Source organism: Balaenoptera physalus (assembly GCF_965194825.1).
Source record: "Balaenoptera physalus genome assembly, chromosome: 8".
Classification (NCBI taxonomy): Eukaryota; Metazoa; Chordata; class Mammalia; order Artiodactyla; family Balaenopteridae; genus Balaenoptera; species Balaenoptera physalus.
This window is the reverse complement of record NC_138887.1, coordinates 90,759,628-90,782,388: the sequence shown is the minus strand read 5'-3', so window position 1 is coordinate 90,782,388 and position 22,761 is coordinate 90,759,628. Positions and strand designations below refer to the sequence as shown.

The following is a 22,761-nucleotide window of genomic DNA, read 5'->3' as shown; positions in this document are numbered from 1 at the left end:
AGGGTCAACTGTACTAGTTTATGAGCACCATCAATAAGAATAGGTCTTGACATTGGGCCAAATGATCTCTAAGAAAAGAGCCCTTCATTTCTACCCTGTCTAGAGACAGAACTGGCCTCACGGTGGTTGTGAATGGGTTTGGGCCTATAATTGCAGGTATATTAGTCAGAAGTGGGAGGAAGACAAAACTCTAGCTGGCTCTGGGAAGCAGGTAGACTGAGTTAGCTCAGAACTACTCTCCCTTCTAGATCCTTCTGATGCCCAGACACTGACACAGGCCTCTAACTGAGCTCTCAACCTTTGATCTTAAGCTCCTAGTATCATAGCCTGAGTCCCTGTTCCCTGACTTAGATGATCTTCCTGCTGCTTTTCCTGTTTTAGCCAACTTCTCCAAACTGGACTTCTGAAGCATCTCTATTACCATGTATATCTATATGCTCCAGAATAAGATGAAGCCCCAGGGCAGTGTCAGGCAGTCATAGTTCCAGCATTAAATACTGTGCTTCTCTACTTTCCATAAAATATGATCATGAACAAAAAGTCATATAAGATAATTAGGAAAAAATTCAGGGTTTCTTTCAACAGAATTGACTTTTAGATATTTTTAAAGAGTTTAGAGCTATTTCACTTAAAGGATTGTATAGCTATCCATGTACTGTATGATAGAAAATTTCTCTATTATGAAAGGTATTTCGGTATACATGAAATGAAAGTTAATATGAAAGCCTTTGTAATGTAGTGGAAAGGAAGACCAAATTTGGAATCAAGAAATTTGAGTGTGAGCCCTGGTTATGCTGTTTGCTCCCTAGATGACCCAAAACAAATTACCTAATCTTTCTAAACCTCTGTTTACTTATCTATAAATGGGGATAATCATCACTGACCTCCCAACCTCACAAGTCCACCTGAGTCTCAAATGAAACAACATATGTCAAAGTACTGTGTTAACTAAAATTCCACACAAATGTGAGCTGTTGTTGACATGAACACCGTACCTTAATGTGTACTCCTAAAGAGATGTCTACTTCTTTTTTTTTCCATAAATTTGTTTGTTTATTTTTTGTTTTTGGCGGCATTGGGTCTTCGTTGCTGTGCACAGGCTTTTCTCTAGTTGCGGTGAGAGAGGGCTACTCTTCGTTGTGGTGCGTGGGCTTCTCTTGTTGTGGAGCATGGGCTCTAGGCGCAGGGGCTTCAGTAGTTGTGGCTCGCGGGCTCTAGAGCGCAGCCTCAGTAGTTGTGGTGCACAGGCTTAATTGCTCCGTGGAATGTGGGATCTTCCCGGACCAGGGCTCGAACTCGTGTCCTATGCATTGGCAGGCGGATTCTTAACCACTGTGCCACCAAGGAAGTCCCGAGATGTCTACTTCTGATGACCACTGTCCACAGCTGGTGCCTAAGCCTTGGATATAAACTACCTCTCACATTAATGGGGTTTCTGATTAGTCCTGAGGAATGACTGATCCCTGATCTCTATTATGTTCTCTTGATCCAAACTTGGCTGACCCTCTTGGCCATGGTGTAATCATTACACCAACTATTGACTAAGCCAATTCTCACAACTAGGGCTGGAAACTATCACAGTCTCTTTTTAGCCAAGGAATTCTTGTATGCATGTCTGCTTGAGGAGCACGAACTCTTCCTGGCAACAAGAAGCAAATCTCACTCTAAACACAATTCTCTCCATAGTGCTTTCACTGATGGAACACAAACATAGTTCACATTCGTGTTTTGAACGGTAATTGAACAAGCACAACATGAAATAAAATGGCACCCCTTTCTTTTGACAAAAAACAGTTCACTGCTTGTCCAGAAGAGGCTTTTTCTTTTCTCTTGCTTTATTTTTCTTTGTTTCTGCCCTCAGAGAGGCAGAGGTTTTAATGTGATCAACTTTAGAATTTGATAAAGGGTTAAATCGCTGTCACACAAAGATTCTCTTATACTAGATTTCCTCTTACACATACGTAAAATGGAATATGGGAGAAGACTGAACCATGACACCAAAATAGTCCCCCCAAACTGTTCCTTTTTTCCCCAGATTGCCACTCTGTGACATGACAGGTGCTAGACCCTTATTAGAGAAAAGAGTCATTCCGTATATAGGCAAGAAAAGAAAGTCTCTTGTGTCTGTTTCCAGAGGCCTCTTGGGCCAGGTTGGGAACAGCATTGAAAGGCTGAGGATGATGTCAAATCATACTTTTCTTGGTCCAACAATTTTGTAGGACATTGAATAATGGGTATGTAATTTACAGAAAAAGGAGTTTTCTCCTCCATATAAGACTGCTTGAAAGGGTAGATAAAGAACCATTCTTCTCTAATCCTTCCATCATAAATACAGGAACAGAAAAATAGAGTTTATCTGGGTGTAAAAATATTTGCAAATAAACCTTTGTTTTCATCAAGAAAAACCAAATGGTATCTTTCAAATGGCAAACACAGTAATTGTTGAAAGCAAAAGGTCACACTAGATTAATTTTATTGAAAAAAAAAAAGAAGTGATAAAAGCTCTTTCTCCCTTTCTAAAACTAATTAAAGAAGCAGATGAAAGAACTCTGCTATGGTAAACATGCTGTTCGTTGAAGCAGGCTTCCATTTAATTTCATGCTGGGCTTGCTTAATTATTGCACAAAACATAATTGCGAGGTTAGTAAACTTGTATGAGTATGAACGTGTGCATGGGTTTGGCTGTAGATAAAATCTTGTTGAAAAAGCAGAAAAATTTTAGTAGAAACATATTCTTACTTAGATGGGGATGATCTTTGGGAATTTATATTACATCAAAACAAGGACTATCATATTACTTTGTGTTTGTTCATATTTGCATTCAGGCTATCTTTCAGGGGGAAAATTCTGCATGCCTAAAACATTATGTTGAAGGATAAATATTTTGTTGTTTCTAGAGACTGGGGCTACAGATAATTAAAGTTTTGATCATTTTGCCTCTTTTATTACTATCTGAAGTAAAAGTGACTGAAGCAACATAAAAGAGTTGTATTCTAGTCTTTGTTCTGCCACGATTTGATCACTTGTCAAACCACTTAACCTCTCTGGGTTTTAGTATTCTTTGTTTGCAACAGGCTGGGTTAGAAAAGATGATTTGTTATTGTCCAATCAAATTATATTTAGAGGCTAATATATTTCTGAGGTAGAGGAAATCCAGCTCCATTTATAAATCAGCTTAGAGATAACCACACCCAGATACAAAATTCCAAATTAGAAGGAAGTACAGAACTACAATTGATGCGTTTACTTTCATGACTCTTACCTTTTATCTTATAATGAGCACATTTAGGTGTCCAGGGAAATATATAACATTGGCAGAATAATACATCATAGGCAACTTTAATGGATTTGTGTCTCACATTTACTTTTTAATATATACACAAGAAAGAGTTTTTAAATGCTTCATTAAAAAGCAGTTCATGATTATACATACCTTTTAGTCTTATGTCAAAAAGATTTGTTTCTCAGAGCTTAGATATTTGCCGATGTAGTAGAAGATAATGACCAAGTACAACAATTTTATTCACATAGCTATGAAGTCAATTAGGTGCAAGTTGATGATTTAAGAGATGATTTTAAGCATTTCTTACCTTGATTTCCAGTACATTTTCATTGCCTATTGAGATCATCACTGGCTTTTCAAAAGGCTTAAACACAGGATTATGTACATAAATGAGATCAAAGTATTTGGAATGGATCCCATCTAACATGAAAAAGGCTTTGGTTTTCAGGGGGAGTTGTAGGTTCAGCTGTTGTAGTGAAGGAGTTGTACAGCAGATTATCTCTGAATTAGAGCGATGCTGACATGCCTATAGTAAGACACAATTATCCACTGTAAACAGAACATAGCTTGACAACATCAATAGCAACTTTCACATTTCACTGTTTCAGACAATCAATTGAAAATGTACAATTTTGAAAAATATCTCCATTTAACTTCCTAATGTTGAAGAACACATTTCTGGAAACATGACAGATGTGATTCTCTAAACAACACGGTCTTTTTTTTTTTTTTAACATCTTTATTGGAGTATAATTGCTCTACAATGGTGAGTTAGTTTCTGCTTTATAATAAAGTGAATCAGCTATATGTATACATATATCCCTATATCCCCTCCCTTTTGAGCCTCCCTTCCACCCTCCCTATCCCACCCCTCTAGGTGATCATAAAGCATCAAGCTGATCTCTCTGTGCTATGCAGCAGCTTCCCACAAGCTATCTATTTTACATTTGGTAGTGTATACAGGTCATCTTATGAGTGTGTTTTAAGCTATCAATTACTGAGTGCCAGGTCCTGTGCAAAATACTTTAGTACAAGGTTGGTCTCATTTAATTCTCACAATAATCCTATGAGGTAGGTGCTACGATTACACACATAATTACAGATGAAGAAACTGAGCTTTTCGAGCTGATGTCATCAGACCAGGTCACACAGCTCTGAGTGGCAAAGTAGGGAACATAAATCCTACGCCACTGACCCTAAAATTCACATAACTCCCACACTGGACGGCTTCTTGCTCACTTTGTATTCTCTACTGATAAAATCTTTTCCTATGCTCTCTATTTTACAAAGGCTCTGTTATTATTATTTCATGCCCTTCCATCTCTCATTTCAAATCTTCCCCTTTGTAATTCTGATTTATAGAAGTTTGGAAAATGTGGTTTCCTCTTGATTGTGCTTAGACTAAACCACCAACACAAAGTGGCACGTTTAAGGTTAAATGGTTGCATTTTTTCCTCCAAGGAAAAGACAAACAAGCAACAACATCCCTCAGATTTCCTTTTCTTTGACAAGTAGAGTTGGAGATAAAACAATTACTTATGCCCACAATACAAAAAGGACTCAGGATATACATAAAAAGCACAAACAAAATTGGATATTTGATATTTTCTTTTAAAAATAATTTAAAAAATTATCCTACATTAAAAAATGTGTGCTATAAGCAGATAAAGAAAACTGATACATAGATATAATATGAATAAAATATTACTTAGTTTTGTATCAAATACATATTATAATGCTAAAAGCTATTTATTCTATCATCTTGAAATAAAGGAAATGAACAATTTTACTGCTTATTACAGTAATTCTCTACATAACAAGAAATTTGAAAACTATACAATAAACTGCTGGCTTCTGGGACATAATGCATATTAACAAATTAATATGCATTTTGTTAAGAAGGTGATTAGTATTTTTATTTTAAAATATTTGGGTTCGTTAGGCTTAAAAATTATTGTTGCTGGATTGGTATATCTAAGTCAAACCTGACCAAGAGTTTTTCTCTGCTAAATAATGAATGCGTTCAATTCATCATGGTCAGCTTCAAATTCTATAAGAAGCAGGGAACATGGAAGGAACACACGTCTCTTTAAGAGGTTTTTCACAAACAATAGTCAAATAGACCCACTGAATTTTTCATTCCTGTCCAATTTGAATGCATTGTTCTATTGTACTAATATGTTTGTGGCTAAAATAAGAGAAGTTTACATTTCCAGATATGTAAACAGATAAGATTTAAATCTTCTACCATTGTTTGACTCTTCCTTGGCACATCTAGGAGGTTTTAATAACTATTTGATTACAAATGAATGAATGATGCCACATGTCATCATAATGCTGGTGAGGGAGAAGGAAGAAAACTTAGCCATTATTTCAATAACGCAGTCTTGGTGTGAATTAGATAAACTAATAATTTCTCAGATTTCTACTTTAAAAAGTCACATGCCAACACCAAAGAGGGTTACTGTTATTTTTATAGGTTAATGAAAAATTGCTATGCCTGGCTGTGGAGAACCGATGTCCTTTAAATTAATAGCGGCGGTATCCTAACTTTGTTTGTGGCCATGTGCGGGGATTGGTTTCAAAGCTCTCTACTTCATACGGTGACTCCCTGGAGTACAATCTCTCAGGAATATTATAAAAATCTAATAATACTCTTTAGAGGTGATGCAATGTGGCTGACTGAGAAGGTCAAGAAAAATTTCATTTGAGATGACCTTATTGTTTGGTGATTTGGCTTGACATTTTTAGCCCCAAATTGGTTTTTGTAATTAAAGCACACTGTGGCCTTAGCCTTCACAAAATATTGGATGGGAATCTAAAAGGAAGTGCTGTAATTCAATCTATTGCCTCCCCAGTCAAGCCCCTGCTTGAGAGGGGGCACTTAGAACTTTCATTCTAAGTTGCATGTACAAGTCCAACTAGATTATGGATATTTTATATCAAAGAAAAACAACAAAAATATGAAATCTTTGTAAATAACTCCAAACTTCCTAAGGTCTGAAGTAAAACTACCATTTTAATGTGATGCCTCAAAATTGTTAGAGCACAAAATAGGTCGATCACTTTTAAGGAGGAATTCAGTTAAATTCTGATTGACCTTGCAAATAAAATAAAAAAGGTGGAGAAATACCAAACAACATACACAATCTAGGGCATAAATATTCTAATGCTCTTTCTCATTATTTGATGCTAACCAAGGCACAAGAGGAATGGTAAGAAGCAGGGATGTGTAAGAAAACACTGTACCACTTAGGAAGACAAGGATGCTGTGGCAAGATTAGAGGCTTTACCCATGGGTTTTATTAGAGCAAAAGGGTTGATGTTCTACGGGGTATTAAAAAAGGGGGGATAGGGAAATGCTATGGCCTGAATGATTGCATCCTCCCCAAATTCATATGTTGGAAGCCTAATCCCCAGTGTGATGGTATTTGGAGATGGGGCCTTTGGGAGGTAAGTAGGTCATGAGAGTGAAGTTCTCATGATGGGAGTTAGTGCCGTCATAAGAAGAGACACAAGAGATCTTGCTGCCTCTTTCTTTCACCTCCATGTGGGGATACAATGAGAAGATAATCATCTGCAAACCAGGAAGCAGGCCCTCCCCAGACAGCCAGATCTGCTGGCACCCTGGTCTCGGACTTACCAGCCTTCAGAACTGTGAGAAATAAATGTTTGTTGTGTAAGCCACCCAGTCTATGGTATTTTTGTTACAGCAGCCTGAACTGACTAAGACAGGGAATGATGTGGTTTGCCCTTGTACTGACTGTCTTTAAAAAACACTGCCTCAAGTTGATAATCATTATCTGTGTCTAAATATTACGAGTGTGTGTGTGTGTTTTATAATGTTAGCCTGAGACTAGATAATTTTAGTTGGTGAATAGAAAATACTATTTGACCTATGCTGCAAGGAAGATTACTAGCAAACATTAAAGGCAAAACTGAAATGTCTCTGCTACCCTGAAAGCTGGTGGTAGAAGCAGAGATGCTGAGCTCTAAGCACAACTATCACTCAGAGGACTTACCACTGTAAAGTTCCTTCCCGCTTCGTGCACATTTATTACCATCCTCAGGATACTAACTGAATTCAGGTTTTTTCCAACACCTGTTATTGTGCTCCCACCACTGGCAAAATAAAATAGAAAAACAGCAATATTGAGAGGTTCTTTCTCTATCAAGTATTTTAAGAGAGAAATTAAATTAAATCACATGTAGTGACTGAAAGTTATAGCCACAGCCAAAGTCAAATCAAAGTTCAGTGGTAGTTTTTCTTTGGCCATAACTTATTTAATTTGAAAGCGTTTTAAAAATTCATATTTCATAAGCTGAAGAAATGCATTTGTCTTTTTATTCACAAAATATGCAAAAGAAATATTTTTTCCTGTCTGAAAAAAATACAAAGGAAAAACGAACTTAACTGTTGCTGCTAGACTGATAGAATTAACAGAAACAAGGCAGACTGAATTGGGTCCAATGAAATATTGATTCAGAGGGAGTCTGATATAGGGAAAAGCTGTGTGTAAAGTAGGCAGGGCAAAAACACACTGAAGAATGAAGAGAAAAAGGTGATTCCACTTTTAGGCACTAAGGTTAGTATAGAATTAAAATGTACATAATATAAGTGCATAAATATCAATACTATGATGTCCAGTTAAACTGTTTTAATGAAATCTATTTAGAATAGGATAAAATGGCATGAACTAGCACTGATAAAGTCAAATTGCACTCAGAGCCTGAATGTAGTTTTCACTCCTGAATTGGAAAGGTAGCCTTCAAAAAAAATGCAACAGTATCAAATCCAGAGATAAAACTGTCTTCCTTTCGACTATTCGACAGCCAGTCATCCTCACGTTCATTATTTTCTTATACCCATCAGAAGCTTTTACTTACCTAACGAAAGATTTGGTGGGATGTATTTCATAGACAATGGGGTCTTCCCGGTAAATGAAGCTGTTCATCTCTCGGTTGGCTAAGTCAATTTTCAATTTAATAGGAAACTCAGTTGGAGTGCTTTGGGCTGGGGTATAACATTCGAGAATACTATCTGAAACACTGAACAAAAAAATTAAGAAAATGGACCTTTGCTATTAGAGACACACATATATTAGAATTATATACATAAATCAAAAGGGTATCAGTCAGTGGCTCCTAAATGGGAATTTCCTGATGTGGTCTAGAAAAAAACTCTTTCTAATCTAGAAATTGTAGTCAATTTACAATTGACTGGATCCCAAACTTAGGCCATCCTTGACTTAGAAATATTTGGGATTTTAAGCAATTTTAAAGTATCCTTTTGGCACTTGATTAAACTGAGCTCTCCCAAATCTAAGAAGCAGAAACGTAACTTCCTAACCCACTCTCCCTCATGCTTCTCACCTCTCCAAAGTGATTTGATCTAATTGTAAATCTTGATGGAAATGTTTATCTTAATTTATTGTCAATTACCAGAATCTCACAGCTTATAGCATAGGTGGGATATTAAACATAACAATAAAGAAGGTGGATGGGAAGACAAAGCTTAAAAGCGGAATTAATAAACTATAAGGGAAGGGTAGAAAAATCAGCAAAAAGGAGTAGATGGATTTGGGAAGGAGAAAGTTTTGTAAGATGGAGAGTAAATAATAAACGTCTTGATTTTTCGCCACAAAAGAAGAACAATCTTTTCTTGATTTGTTAGGTATACATATTAATCCGTCTTGACTGATGCAACAAAAAATAAACTACAACACCTTTTTAAAGTACAAGTTTTTCCACCAATTGAAATGTGTCTAGAATTTCCACTGTTTAGGTGCTTTCCAGTTAATGTAAGTAAAGTGCCACCAGTTTTAGGACCATAACTTGGAGAAATACTTTTTATTATAGGATCCTGAATGAGAGATAGAAACAAAACAAAATAACTTGTTAATTTTATAACTCTAAGTAGATAAAGTAATAATTAAATATCTTAGTTCATGAGAAAATTAATGCCTAGACTTACCACATAGGAAAATGTACTATAATGTACGGTCCCTCGACTGTTTGAAATAACTATGGACATATTGAAATGTTCATTCATTGCAGGACCAACTGTGCATTTCAACCTGAAACAACAAAGTTTTATATGTTATAAATCCAAAGGCATTTTCTAGGTTGGCTGTTTTATATTACGGGACATTATCTCTAAATAGTGAGCTGACTACTCTAAATAGCAAGCAGAGTTTCCAGGTAAGCATTAGAATTGAAAATTATATAATTCTGTTTCTGTACTATTATGCGAAACTTTATATTGACTGTCTTGTATTATTCATACAGACAAAACAGGAAATGTTAAACCTCATCAATGCAGACCTCACCAATTGAAAAGTTCATAATAATCTAGTAATATACAATTATAGGCATAATGTTTGGCATACTTAAGATGGAGAAATGGTGTTTCAACAGCATATGAAACAATGGGCTGATTACAACTAAGCAGAATCTCTTCTTTAAATTATGTCAAAAGATACATTTCTGTGGTTCACGTGTTTATTTAAGTTACTTAAAAAATGATGAAATTGTGATAGGCTTTCCACAGAATTATTTTTGAATTAATAATCTTATTATAATCCTAAGAAGTATAAATATAATTTGTTTTATTAGGTAACTTTTTTTTTGAATTTTATTTTATTTATTTTTTTATATAGCAGGTTTTTATTAGTTATCCATTTTATACATATTAGTGTATACATGTCAATCCCAATCTCTCAATTCATCCCACCACCACCACCTCCCCTGTCACTTTCCCCCCTTGGTGTCCATACATTTGTTCTCTACATCTGTGTCTCTATTTCTGCCCTGCAAACAAAAGAGGATGAATTATGTTTCACTTTTACAGGCTCTAATTTACAATACAATGAGCAAGAACTTACAAGGGGGATTTCTAGAATGAATTTGTTTTGCCATTAAGCTAAACAAGTATGACATTAATTGATGTTTTGGCCTCTGTAAAATGAGTAGATTTAGATCTTTGTATAACCCTGAAGGGAATTCTACTAGGTATAAAATAACCGCTTGAAAGAATAGGTTCAACTATAAAACGTTAAATGTTTGGTTGTTGTTACTACATAACTTAAAATTTCTGGGTTCTCTGTTCGTTATGGGATTCAGATCTTATAGAAGTTACATGTAGAATACAGTAGAACAGGAACAGGTCTTGAATCATGAGAGCTGAGTTTGAAGGCCTGTTCAGCTCTTACCCTCTGGATTACCTCTGCTAATCTACACTCCACCTTTCTGAACTTCGGTTACCATCTTTGTAAAATAGGGATAACATTGCCATTTCCCAAGATTTGGGAATGGTTAAATGAGATACACTCCCTCCATTACAGTGCCAATAAATATCAGGTAAATATAAATTTAAACTCATCATAAACAAGTCTCAAAAGTGTGATTCAGCTGCTTCATTACATTTCTGAGGTTTAGAAAGTGAATTTAGAAGAGAGGGTCCATATTGAGCTGTTTTCTGATTTTTATAGAAAAAGCTGTTTGAGACTCTCTTTATTTGAAGACTTTAAAGATAGAACGACCCCAAACAGTGCTATTCTTTCAAATCTACTCAATTTCTCAAGAGTTGTTACAAAAATGCTTGAAAAACTCCCAGATGCTAGATTCTTCTTTTCTTCACCTGAGTAATGTCACCTTTCTTCCTCCTTAATCCTGGTGAGTAAACAGTTTTAAAAACAAAACAAATCCGCAAGGGGAGTGATGGGCCAAGACCCTTTTTAACTCAAGAGACAGACATTTGGGGCGAGTTTTACAAGATTCATTCAAAGACAAAACCCGTTTTCCAAGCACACCCTGGCCAAGCGATTTCATGTCCTTACATGTTTATCGTGCTCTCACTTAAAGTCAAGGTGCAGCTCTCATTTCCAAGGAGAACTTTGGTTTTCTTCAAGTCAAATTTATTATTCCTCTTGAATCCAAAGTCCCAGCCACATATGGTCAGCGTTGTCCCTCCTTCAAGGGGGGCACTAGTTGGGAAAACCTATGAGGACAATATAGAACTTAAAAAAACCCAGTATATTATTATCTTTCATAGGTGTGGAAAAGAAACAAACAAACAAACAAAATATGTATACTCAAACAGTCTGAAATCCTTCCCTTCTCCCATTATCTAAAAAAAATGAATTTTCACTATAGGAAAAAGGGTCACAAATTTCAGAGAATCTGGAACAAACATTAAAACTATCTGACAGGCTGATGAAGCAAGCTATTTTCAGGAGATCCAGAGATGGGAGAGAGAGAGCAGATTCAGCCTGGGTGGGGACGAAGGGCCTTCTTGGGCGCAGACACACTTTGGGCCCAGACTTTTACACGCTTATAACCCCTTCATGGGCCTCCAGATTGAACTCTGATCAAAACTCCTTTACAGGCCCTAGAAGCCAAGCCCTAATATATGCCTTGCTCTGTATGCCAGCTGGGTGTGTGCTACATTCATGTTGCTATGGTATTCCCCACCCAGAGGAGAAAGTCACACAGTAAAAATACCTCTTTCTGCACCCAGTGTTTTCATAGCTGCATTTATCACCTATCATAATATCAACCACATAGATGATATTCAATACATATCTGCCATTCATTCATTCACTCACTATAAATCATCTACTGCAGGCCAGGTATCAACAAATGAATAAGTGAACCTATTCCTTTATACTTAATTCACATTTATTACTAATCTGTCACTTTTATTTTTTCTTTAAATATGGTCACTATTTGATATATACCAGCTGGTTAGTTGACAAACTAAATGATGTAATATTTAATATATTCAATATATTATTTCTATTAGAAGTAGATAAAAACAGAATTGGAGAGAGCCCCACATGTGATCTGTATTGTAGCAATGTTTCTAATTATCTCCCTTGGCATCACCGTACATCTCATTTCTAGGATTGACTTTTTTTCCTCAGGCTCAGTATTAAATAAGTAATAGGTTCCTTTTATTATTGCAGGCTCATCTTTGGTTTATTAAAAGTAAAACTTGGGCCTCCTTGGTGGCGCAGTGGTTAAAGAATCCGCCTGCCAATGCAGGGGACACGGGTTCGAGCCCTGGTCTGGGAAGATCCCACATGCTGTGGAGCAACTAAGCCCGTGCGCCACAACTACTGAGCCCGTGCGCCACAACTACTGAGCCCGTGCGCCACAACTACTGAGCCCGTGCGCCCCAACTACTGAAGCCCGCGCGCCTAGAGCCCGTGCTCCGCAACACGAGAAGCCACTGCAGTGAGAAGTCCGCGCACCCCAATGAAGAGTAGCCCTGCTCGCGGCAACTAGAGAAAGCCCGCGCACAGCAACGAAGACCCAACACAGCCCCCGCCAAAAAAAAAAAAAAAAAAAAAAAATGTAAAACTTGAATTCATTAATAAAAATTTGGCAACTGTGATATAAGATAGCATTAGGCTCTTATGAAGTCTATACAACAACTATTCTTAGGCTAAAACTATTAAAACAAAACAAATTTCTATGTTAAAAATAAGCTTCTCAGCAGCTTTGTGACAATTGAGAGAGGAAATGCTCTTTTGGGGGGACATATTGTAAATTGTGCTGTAAAGTACAATGGTGGGAAAACACAGCACCACTACAGAGGCAACTCAAGAGCCAGTAAAGGTATTTGCTAAAGACAAGTTAGTGAAAGTGTAAAAGTGATTCTTTTACAATTTAGAAGAGCTTTTAGCAAAATACAAATTTGCAAACATTCCCTTCCCTCCCAAGTAAATAACCACAAACCAAAGTCATACCCTTGTTGTCAAACCCCTTCAAAAGTCTTAGCTTAATGCTTTTACGATAGCTATTTTACCCATGAAATCCATTACACAGTTGTGCCTTTCATGAAAACTTACTTCGCCCCTGTCTAGCCAAATGAGAACTGCTAGGAAAAAAAAATATCTGTTTATTATTATGTTAGAAATCCAGGAGGAGGAAAACAAGACATCTAACCCTCCCGGACTCTCTTCAGCCTGAGGCAGTCACACAGCTGCTGTTTCCTCTTTTAATGAGGAGTCTTGCCCACTGAAAACAGCCCAAGGCTGATGTTGGCCTGATCCCGCTGTCTGGATTCCCCCCCTTTCTATGTAAAAATTGAAGTCAATAAAGATGTTAAAAAAAAAAAAATTGAAATCTGTCACTCCACATTCATCATCACTTCCTATATAAGGCAAAGGGATTAGGTGATGATTTCAGAAAAGACATGGAGAGTTGTTCGGTTGGTGTGCTGGCAACAGAAAGGGATACTATAAAACCTCTGCTAGATCATCAGGATTTGAAAAGCCAGCTCTACTTAGCTTTCCTCTTCTGGCTGAAATATTAGAGGGGGGCATCTGAGCTTTTCTGCCTTAGCTTATGGGGTAACGTTCACTCTTCCAGGGGAAAAGGAAGGACGCAGTCTTGGACTACACACCCTTGGACAGAACCAACAATGGGCTGGCAAACTCTGAGTTATCCTGAGGGTATAGAAACTCTGTGAGAAGGAAATGAGTGTCCGGCATAAAGCCACAGAGGCTGGGTCTGGATAGGGTAGAGCTAGCCACAAAAGCAGCTACTGTCCTTTCACAGGTGAAAATGATTTAAATGATCATATTTTCAAAACCCATTAGGATATACATGAGAAAGTTAAAACAACACCACCACCACCACCAAAAGCCTTGGAAAATTAAAATTTGTCTCTTCAGTAAATGTCACAAATATATTGGTGGCAGTATATTGCAGGCATGAGATAAGATATCTCAGGTCCCTCATAAGATATCGCTGTTGCTTCTTATCTGAGTCTTCTGATCAATTAATAAACTGTTTTATTGTCTCACTAGGACTGAACTCTAATCCTACAAGAATGACAGTTTTATCCTAATAAATTCAGAATATATTGGAAAGTGCTCTTCCTTTTCTGAAGCATTTTTCATTGCTCTCTAAGTACAAGATCAGATAACATGTTTGAAACAAAATAATGGGTTTGCAATCCTGAAATATTTCATATGTGGAACTGCAAAGAATTTCAGCCACTGAACATCATGTGCCTTGAAAAGCAGGTTGACTTACATTTATTGGAAAGTGAAACTCTACACATTAGCTGGGTTTTGTGCCTGCAGCGTTTAAGACAGATAAGAAAAAGATGAATAATCTGTCTTATTTTTTGCAGTAAGAATGCTAAATGTCATGCTCTAGTGCAGCATGAAATCTTCCTAACAACTATGAACCGAAAGGGATTTATGGACTCAGCTGCATTACGTTTTTTCTAACTGTAGCACCCAAGCCTCAGTGAATTGTGCACGATGCAGTCCAACCTTTTAAAAATTTCCAGCTAGAGTGCTGGAGTTAGGGAAGGTGCGGGGTTGTGGGGGGATTCAAACATTATGAGAGATTCTCTGGTTCTAGAAAATTCTAAAATATTTACTGTTTTTAACCATTTTAATATAGCTTTCATTACTAGTAAAAGGAGGTACATTGGTCAAAATTAAATGTTTCATTTGTACAAGTTCTTAACCTGCTTTTTATTTAAAACATCAGCTTGGCTGTTTTTGAAATGAAATTGTTGTGATTTAATTGCACACACACACACACCACACACACACACACACACACACACACACACACTCTCCTCATATCTCTTTCATGGAATAGCTGAATTCAGAGGTCTGGTGTCTCAAATTGCCACGGCTACGTGTTTTAAAACGTATAAAACTGCATGTGGTTTTAAAAGTATATTAAACACACAAAAAGTGCATAAATAATACAGTATAGATTTAAATTTGCTTTCTTAATATCTCCTGGTTTATTCTCTAGCTGATCAAGCTAAGTCTTAATAACTGTGTCACACCTAACATAAAATGATTTGGTTTAAAACCCAGTCACCCGGTACAAATCTTTCCCCAAACCGTAGCTAAATGAAAACAGCCATGATCTTGCGGGAGGTTCCTGTTCTGACTCGTACACTTTGTTTACTTGGGCTTGAACCAGGAGACCGACCAAGACCTTTAACTTGAATCTTTCACAGGAACTACTTAGTAAAGTCCAACTGTTCCACATGCAGGCAGAGAAAATATACACTGGGTCCTCACCAGGGAAGTAGCTTCGAGTAAAATGTGTTTGGATCAAGAAAAAAATTTAAAAAAATTGCCATGGAGATTTTCATAGCGCCAACCACATCCTTAAGTAAATAAGGCAACGGAGAGTTAGAGAGCATGGCTACAACGTCATGGCTGAAGTCCACTTCTAGAAGCTCAGTTCTCTAAGAGCAGGAGGCACTTCTGTCTTGTCTGGGACTGTATCTCCCCATTGTCTAGAAGAGTGCCAGCTGTGTGGTATGCAGTCAGTAAATGTTTTTGGAATGGATTAAATAATGAATCGGCTTACAGAGTATAGAGGTTAGTGTAGTCATCAGCTGTGCTTTTACTTCTCTTCCAGGAACTTTGAGAGAAGGCACAGTCACCCATTTGTCCACCATCCACTTGCTTCCCACCTTGCCCTGAGAGGTAACCTCTAGACTCATCAGTGATGAGACAGCCACCATCTATGTGTCAGACAGAACGAAACCTCCTGTTTGGCCTGCTCCAGCATGGCTGGGATCTCTAGCTTGCACGGTCCAGGTTAGGGTTCTGGATTATGCCATGAGTGGATCCCCGTGTGTGATGAAGGCTCATGCCTGGGCACCTGGTAGATAAAGCAGCTGGTGAGGAATCAGAGAATGGGCAGGCCAGAAGGGAACAGGTCCCAGTGTGAGGAAATGGAGAGCAGTATTGCTCTCTAGCCACCACTCTTTTATTCACATAGCACTAAGGGAGAGCAACTGCCCAAGGAGAGTGTGAAGCAAGCACTTCAAGTGCAGGGCCTAGGGGCATGTGCCCAAACACCACCCTAAAGGAAAAACCTGGGGGGTAGGATTTCCCTGGTGGTCCAGTGGTTAAGACTCTGTGCTTCCAATGCAGGGGGCGAGGGTTTGCTCCGTGGTCAGGGAACTAATATCCCACGTGCCACGTGTTGCGGCCAAAAAAAAAAAGAAAAAGAAAAACGTGGAAGGAGACGGTGCTTGGGCTGATGCCTCACAGCTAAATGAATACATTAATTTTTGAATTTTTCCATCAATGGGATTTATGATTTCCAAAAAACACACATGACAGCTGACAGAGACTTCTACCTTGTAGACTGTAGGCAGACAGGTCTCTTGAGTCCATGTTCCACCAGGGCATTCCTCCGATCGCACACATTTATCATGGCACCAGCCACACTGCACAAAGGAAGGGGCGGAGAGGCACTGACTGCAGGACTGGAAATGTTCACAGCCCAAGCCATTCAGCGGGATCTTGGTGATCTGTGAAGACAAGTGATGGAAAGAGCTTCCAGAGGGTTTTTTTGTTTGCTTGTTAATAAAAACTAAATACATCGAAGATACATATAAATATAATTTTACAGAGCCTGACAGGGATAGCACCTATGTGTGCAAATCATGTAATAATGCTTACGTGATTAAAATAAAAAAAAACAAATTTCTTCCTTCCGTCCGCTGTTGGCGCATATGTGATAAAAGTTACCATTACTGTCCAGTGAACACAAGCATTACCATGCAATGTTAGAGGTTCTATTTACTCGGACATTTTGCTCTGTCTGAGATGATTTTATTTTTATTATTTTATTTTAAAATTTTTATTGGAGTATAGTTGATTTACAATGTTGTGTTAGTTTCTGCTGTACAGCAAAGTGAATCAGTTATACATACACATATATCCACCCTTTTTTTGATTCTTTTCCCATATAGGTCATTACAGAGTATTGAGTAGAGTTCCCATGCTATATAGTAGGTCTTTATTTTCTATTTTATATATAGTAGTGTATATATATCAATCCCAATCTCCCAATTTATCCCTCAAGAGAGTATAAATTAAGCTGCTGGAAAACACACTTCAACCCCCGGGAAATTCTAAGTAAGTTTACATATCATTCTGGCATCAAAATGCACCTCCTCTCAGAGAAAAGGGATTACTGGCCAGCGTCAGATTCCAAGGTACACTTCAGGATTTATCTGCCTGCACTAGAGTTCTGCCCTTAGGACTGTAATTCTCATTCTGCGTGTTTGTTTTTCTCATTGAGAAATACAGGACAAAAGGAGAAGTTCACATCATGAAGAGGACCTAACATAGGTCCAATCTTCTCCGAGTAAAAATTTAACTTGATTTCAGAAGATCTCTGGAATACTCAGGAAAGAACCTGATAGAAGAGAGGTGAATCCAGACGAAGAGAGAAGTTAAAAAGGACCAGATGACACTGGCTGTAAATATCCACTGAGGAGGAACCACATTCATGGAACCTACCTGGGGAACAGGGCTTACCTTCTTCCCAGTGACAACGAGTGTATAGCCATTTTGGTTTAGCGGGTGCTCCACAATTGCTTCTGGAGACACAGGGTGGGAATCCAGGCGAAAATTCACGTGTGGGGTTGATGATCCTGATCGAGAAACCACAACCTGAGAAACAAACCAGAAAGCACCCTTAGTCCAACAAGCTCAGTTTAAATATACTGTCAGGGGAAAATGTGGACGATAATGGTAATACCAGATAAGACGAGCTCATGGGTGTTTGAACTATAGGCCCAACAGTTTATCTCACTGTAAATCAATACGACATCTTCTAATCTCCTGCCTTGAAGACAATTCATCTGCACCCCCAAGACAGAGTTTTGCCAATTATCTTTTAATGATTTCTAGGGAAGGAGATCTTCCAGTCAATCAGCCAGCACATGCAGACAAATCCTCATGATTGTATTAGGGACTGGAGGAGCCAAAACTCTCCCTAGCACAGAAGACCTCCCTTATGCTACAAGGATTCTGGATTATTTTTTAATGTATTCTCCTGACCCTCCCCACTGAGCAGCTTCCCTTGATGTAATGGAAAGGGTAGTGAATGGGAAGTCTGGAGACCTGGATTTGGTTCCAGCTTTGCTACTCTTAAGCCATATGTATAGATCTTTTGAGGTCAAGATAGGCCCTCAGCTAACTTTGAAATGGTGTGCTGTCATTTCTTACAGACCATTGTCCCATCATACTTTTTTACTTTGATTATAACTAAAGTTCTGCTTCTTGGCCTGGTTTTACAATAAGGCCTGATGGTTTTAACAATGCCTTGGAAATGAGGTTTGATGACTGGTGTGATTCTTGCTGTTAGGTATTTCTAATTTGGGATGGTTCTCAGCTATATAATTTCCATCTGCCCAGCTGCTAGAACCCAGTAATAATGAAGTCCAAATCAGCTGACTATCTGAGATGAACACTCAGACTATAGGAGAGTTTAGGAGCACTCAGAGGGACTCTCATTCTTAAATAGGGCATAAGGTTGTATCTACAGGAGGGTACAGGAGGCTGAGCATAGCTCTGGTCTTGAAATTGACTTTGTGAAATTGCCTGACATCCAAATACCCTTTTACATTTCACTGAAAGTGCATTTGCCATGTGTTTGAAATCATGGGACAAACGTGGGCAGCTGTGAGATGAGGATTAAATAATAAATAACCACTCCTTCTACCTCAGCTTTCTTATCCATACAATGGGAATGAACTGCTTAGTACTCTAACAAACACACAACATACAAATGTTTTGGGGAACCAGTAGTAAATTTTTTCTTCAGTATAATAAAGGAGTCAAGTAGCCTGAAACAATTTGGGAAGATTCCCAAAGTCCCTAATTTGCTCCCAGAGAGTGGACTGTTGATAGAGAAACCAACCATGCTCACACAGAGCTATAAAAATGAAACACCATGACATTTTTTTTCTAACATTTGTTCTATCCCAAACACTCAACACTTTCAAAACAACTCCATTAAGCAGGGTGGCTATATTTGCACAGAAGTTAAGTGATGGATCAAAGGTCATTTGGTCAGAATGGGAAAGGATGGAAACTACTGTTATTCCTAAATTTAGGGCCAAATAGTTATTTGTGACTTTTGTAGGGGAAGTAAAAAGAAGTTCAATTACCAGTCCTACCTCCCTTTTGGTGCTGGTTACAAGCAGACTATCAGAACACCAAACTTCTATCCCAAATTATCCAGATTTCAGTTAACCAATTTTTCTATCTTGACTTACTTCTGGTGCTCACCACCTCTTATTTTTCCTACCCCTCACGCCTCCCTGCCCCCCAATGTTTTCATATTTCCCTGATTGTTGTCAATCACTTCAAACTGCAAAGGTGAAAAACAATTTCATTTTCTCACACACAAGTAAAAACCAAAACAATACACCAGCCTCTCTTAATAACCTGACTCTGTTCTCTGCCTCATTCTGTGCTTTCTACTTCACTGGAGATCATTCATCCCTCTGAACCTGCCTATAGGTATTTGCGTTTTGTTTCTGTCTCTCTTATACCTTCCATTCTATTCAGACCTGCTACATAACAGTCACCTCCTACTACTGTTTTGTCTCCTATCTTCTTGCTCTCTTTAATATCATTTCCCCTATCTATAATAAGCAATCCCTTCTTAATTAATAGGTCATCGTCTTTGACTTTATCAACTATCTTAAGCCCATCCAAATATTCATTTCCCAGAAAGGATTAACATTACTCTTTTCATAAAGAAGCTCTTTGCACCTCTGGAACTTGGATAGATTGATTTGGTGCATTACCAGTTAAGACTTTTTGTCTGAAGAACACCATATATGATGGTAACTGAGCCAGGCACTGTGCTAAGTGCTTTAAATGGGTATTTTGTTTACTCCTCACAATAATCCTACAGGGTAGGTACTATTGTTTTCCATAAAGAAAAGATGACAGAGAATCTCAGCTAGAAAGTACGAGAGTCAGGTTTCCAAGGAGCTTTATCTCATGTCAGAATCTGTTTGCTTGACCTCTTTTTAAACACTCAACTGATCTACTCTTGGAGCACCAGAGTAAATACCAATAAAAAACATCAACTCTGAGCTCCCTAGATCCACTTATGAGTCAAAGCATTAAAACAAATTTCACAATATATTTGCCTTGCCAAATACTCCTTGTTTCAGTAATCTTGGCTGCACAAGTTAAGTGTGCCTAAGGAGAAAGACTCCACATCTAAATAGTTTTTGATGGCACAGAGGAAATGTTATTAGTACAGCTGGCAAGCTCAACTTTTGATCATGAGCTAGGATAAGTGTGGCTTGTTATAGAAAAAGGAATGAACCAGAGAAGACAGGAAGGCTGTGTGGAAAATTGAGACGACTGCTTGCAGTTTCAGGCAGAGGTCATATCACAGATGCAAATACATTTTTAGTTGATCATTAGCCCTTTCTCTGGAGGGATACCTATTGCTATTGTTTCTATTATTAATTCCTTACTTTCTCTTATTGCCAGAATTCTAAATGATTGGGTAACCACTTTAACTCTCAAAATACTCCTGAAGCAATGTTTGCAAGAAGTTAGGCGTTCCTTTTGGTTGTCATGGAGATATTTCTAAGGACAGAACAGAATCCAGCATTTAAATTTAATTCTTATGATAAATCACCTGACAGTCTTAGGACAATGAGTAAGAAATAGAAGACTGGCAGCTATCTTTTTAGTTTCTACTGTGCTGACAACTAATCTTTAGTGTTTAGTTCTCAAAACAGTTTTCTTTAATGCTCTTGAAAATACAAGACTAGGGTGAGGGAGTAGGGAGGAATCTGAATTTACTTGACTGTGGTGGCTATGATCTCAAATTACCTGGGGGAGGACAGGGGAAGAAATATATGTAAAAATAAAATAAAACCTTGTGGCTAGGGCCCCAAATTCATGACCCTGAACAAAGTAATTCTATGTAATATATCTATAAATACATAAAGGCCAGCCCTCTTCACCCCACACACAGAGTCCTATTTTTGATTAAACTGTTTTAGAATTTAATTTTCTTTAAGAAGGATGAATACAACTTAACATGAGATATTATTTCTCACATAACGTGAGATACGTGGTTTTTCTCCTCATTTTCTTAAAGTAGACAATTCAGTGGTTTTTAGCATATTCACAGATTTGTGCAACCATCTTCACAACCAATTTTGGAATATTTTCATTACCTCAGAAACCCCACACCCCTTAGCCATCATGCACCCTAGCCCGTCATACCCTCCAGTTCCTGGCAACCACTAATCTACTTTCTATCTCCACAGGTTTTCCTATTCTGGACAGTTCATGTAAATGAAATCCTACAATATGTGGTCTTTTGTAACAGGCTTCTTTCACTTAATGTTTTCAAGGCTCATCCATGTTGGAGTATGTATCAGTACTTCATTCTTTTTTATTGCCAAATAATATTCTTTTGTATGAATATACTATATTTTATTTATCCATTTATCAGTTGATTGACATTTGGGTTGTTTCTACTTTTTGGCTATTGTGAATAATGCTGCTAGGAACATCCAAGTCTAACTTTTGGTGAGAATATATATTTTCACTTCTGTTGGGTATATACCTAGGAGTGGAATTGTTGGGTCTTATGGTAACTCTATGTTTAACCTTTTGAGGAACTGCCAGACCATTTTCCATATGGGATGTATAATTCTACATTCCCACCAGCAATGTATGAGTGTTCCAATTTCTTCACATCCTTACTGACATTTGTTATTTTCCGTTTCCTTGATTATAGCCATCCTAGTAGGTGTGAAGTGGTACTTCACTGTGGTTTTGGTTTGTACTTATCTGCAAAATATTTCCTTAAATTAAGTAAAAGACAAGTTTACTTCTGAAGGTTCACAGCCTTCCATCCATTCCTCCTGCCTGAGACTGATACTTGGGCATCACCTGCTCAGCCTCCCAACCAGTTCTCTGAAGAACATACCTCATGGTCAGACTAGACTTTTGTAAAACAGAGATCTAGAGAGGTTGAAGGTGGGGGAGGGGTAGAAGAAACAAAAATGGATTCTCACTAGGAGAAGCAGAGTGGGAAATGCAGCACATTCCCCAGCGAATTGACAGAAAAAAAAAAAAAGTAAGTGAAGGAGATGACACCATTAATAAACAAACTGGGTTATAACTGGATGTGAACTTACAGATCCAGGGAATGAGTCTGCTTTCTCTGTAGTTCCTAGTACAGATCTGGCACATAGTAGGTCCAAAAGGCATATCTATTGCTTAAACATATGAATAGACTGAAATAAGAAGACTACTTAAGCCTTGATCAACAGATGGGTTTTTTAATGCTTCAGACATTTAGATAACCTTCAAGAGTTTGGTTTGCATTTTCAAGGTATGGCTTCTGATGCCTTTTGCAATGGACTGAATGTTTGTGTACCCCCCCCCCCCAAGTTCATATGTTGAAATCCTAATCCCCGGTGTGATGATGTGAAGAGATGAGGCCTTTGGATGCTGCTTAGGTCATGAGGGTGAAGCTTTCATGAATGAGATAAGTGCCCTATAAATGGGACCCCAGAGAGTTCTCGTGCCCTCTTTCTACCATGAGAGGACACAGTGAGAAGATGGCAATCTGTGGACCAGGAAGCAGGCCCTCACTAGACTCCAGATCTTGGAATTCGCAGCCTCCAG

The 22,761-nt window shown here is 38.0% G+C and overlaps 1 protein-coding gene across 2 annotated transcripts in view; it reads right to left on the bottom strand.

Annotated features, from left to right (window-relative positions):
• The window catches only part of MET (MET proto-oncogene, receptor tyrosine kinase), a 126,121-nt gene that overhangs the window by 30,681 nt on the left and 72,679 nt on the right, over window positions 1-22,761 (bottom strand). For both annotated transcript variants that reach the window (XM_082472252.1, XM_082472251.1), the window contains exons 4-11: window positions 17,614-17,748; window positions 16,425-16,598; window positions 11,122-11,282; window positions 9,258-9,360; window positions 9,010-9,146; window positions 8,171-8,332; window positions 7,306-7,405; window positions 3,591-3,809 (exon numbers count right to left, since the gene is read on the bottom strand). In XM_082472252.1, the coding sequence (XP_082328378.1) occupies window positions 3,591-3,809; window positions 7,306-7,405; window positions 8,171-8,332; window positions 9,010-9,146; window positions 9,258-9,360; window positions 11,122-11,282; window positions 16,425-16,598; window positions 17,614-17,748 (1,191 nt within the window). The remainder of the gene's footprint in view (window positions 1-3,590; window positions 3,810-7,305; window positions 7,406-8,170; window positions 8,333-9,009; window positions 9,147-9,257; window positions 9,361-11,121; window positions 11,283-16,424; window positions 16,599-17,613; window positions 17,749-22,761) is intronic.